Genomic DNA, 1,374 nt, shown 5'->3' on the forward strand with positions numbered 1-1,374 from the left:
TAGCTAACCTGTGGAAGCATATTCTTAAATAGGGATACAAAATATGAATATAACCATGTCCAGGCAATGAAACAGTAGTTCATTTTCAGATGGGGCCTTCCTCCCATCTGGTTAACATATGAGAGATGGATCCTAAAATCTGGAAAGGAGAACAAGAAAAAAAAAAAACAAAACAAAACAAAACAAAACAGAAAGAGCTATGCATGTTGTAACTATGTAATGCTGAGTCATCCATCAATTGCAAACCACAGAAGACCGAGAAAGCGAGACATAAACCACCTGATTCTTTCAGAGATCTCTCCCTACAACTGTCAGTTGAAGACTATATAATACACCAAAGGCCAGCAGCTTCCTCAGGAGGTAGGGGAAGAGGAATGGAACAACAGCATGGGAGAAAAAACTGCAGAGAGAGGACTGGCTGGTAGGGGTTATCTTTTCTTTCACACCAAAGTCTTTGTTTGATTACAAAATGGAGCAGCTCTTCTGTGCCTTTCTCTTCTTCTTTTTCTTCTGCTTGGGAGGCTGGAGTACCACCTTTATGGCTGCGTCAAATACTGCCTTAACATTCTACATTCATGAACAAGGTTTCACAAACCCATTAGAACACTAGTTAAGTCGTTCTACACCTCTTCCAAGCCATAGCAAGAACAAGCATCCATACCTGCTGTGTTTTTGAACTGCATTCTATGTAGGCAGGAGCTCCAATCAATTTCTTCAGCTCTTCTCCCTGAAGCATAAGCAGAGAACAAGAAGAGATTATCCATTAGCTAACCGGAGAGAAATGAAAAGTTGGGAAACAAAACATGGAGCCGTGAAAGTCTCTACCTGAGCTGTAGTAATAGGCACTGCACCAGGATGGTCTATGAAAAACTGCTTGTCATCCCGAAGATCTGAAAAACAGAGTTGGAGTAAAAATCACCAACAGTTTCTTTGGAAATATTCAAAAATTACACCCATAATAACTAAAAACAAGCAAAGATATCGCAATACCGTTTAAATTTGAATAATTTTCTTCTAACTCCTTCAAGCATATGAAGTATGAATTTTTTTTCCCCAAATAGTTAACAGTAATAATTTTCTTCTAACTCCTTTAAACTGATGAAAGTTGGTAAGGATGTACATGCATTGGCAATAATTGCCATTAAATATACACACAACACTATGTAGATAGAAGATCACACAATCAAGAAATGATGACACTCTTGTGGCATTAAATGGCCAATGGTAACCAAAAAACATCAGCAGTGTGAGGAGTATTAGAACTACCAGTGCAATATTATATGAATTAGGTGTATTTTTATTTTGCTTCCAATGAAATTCCATTATTCACCTTACATAAAAAAGGTGAAATTCCCTCCCCACTCCCCCCCCCCC

At 38.3% G+C, this 1,374-nt stretch overlaps 1 protein-coding gene across 1 annotated transcript in view; it reads right to left on the bottom strand.

Moving 5' to 3' along the window:
- LOC122074130 (rac-like GTP-binding protein ARAC3) overlaps positions 1-1,374 on the bottom strand; it is a 6,035-nt gene continuing 4,661 nt past the window's right edge. The window contains exons 6-8 of the mRNA XM_042638991.1: positions 826-890; positions 662-727; positions 1-567 (exon numbers count right to left, since the gene is read on the bottom strand). Coding sequence (XP_042494925.1) covers positions 463-567; positions 662-727; positions 826-890 — 236 coding nt within the window. The 3' untranslated portion in view covers positions 1-462. The remainder of the gene's footprint in view (positions 568-661; positions 728-825; positions 891-1,374) is intronic.

Source organism: Macadamia integrifolia, chromosome 3 (assembly GCF_013358625.1).
Source record: "Macadamia integrifolia cultivar HAES 741 chromosome 3, SCU_Mint_v3, whole genome shotgun sequence".
Taxonomy (NCBI): domain Eukaryota; kingdom Viridiplantae; phylum Streptophyta; class Magnoliopsida; order Proteales; family Proteaceae; genus Macadamia; species Macadamia integrifolia.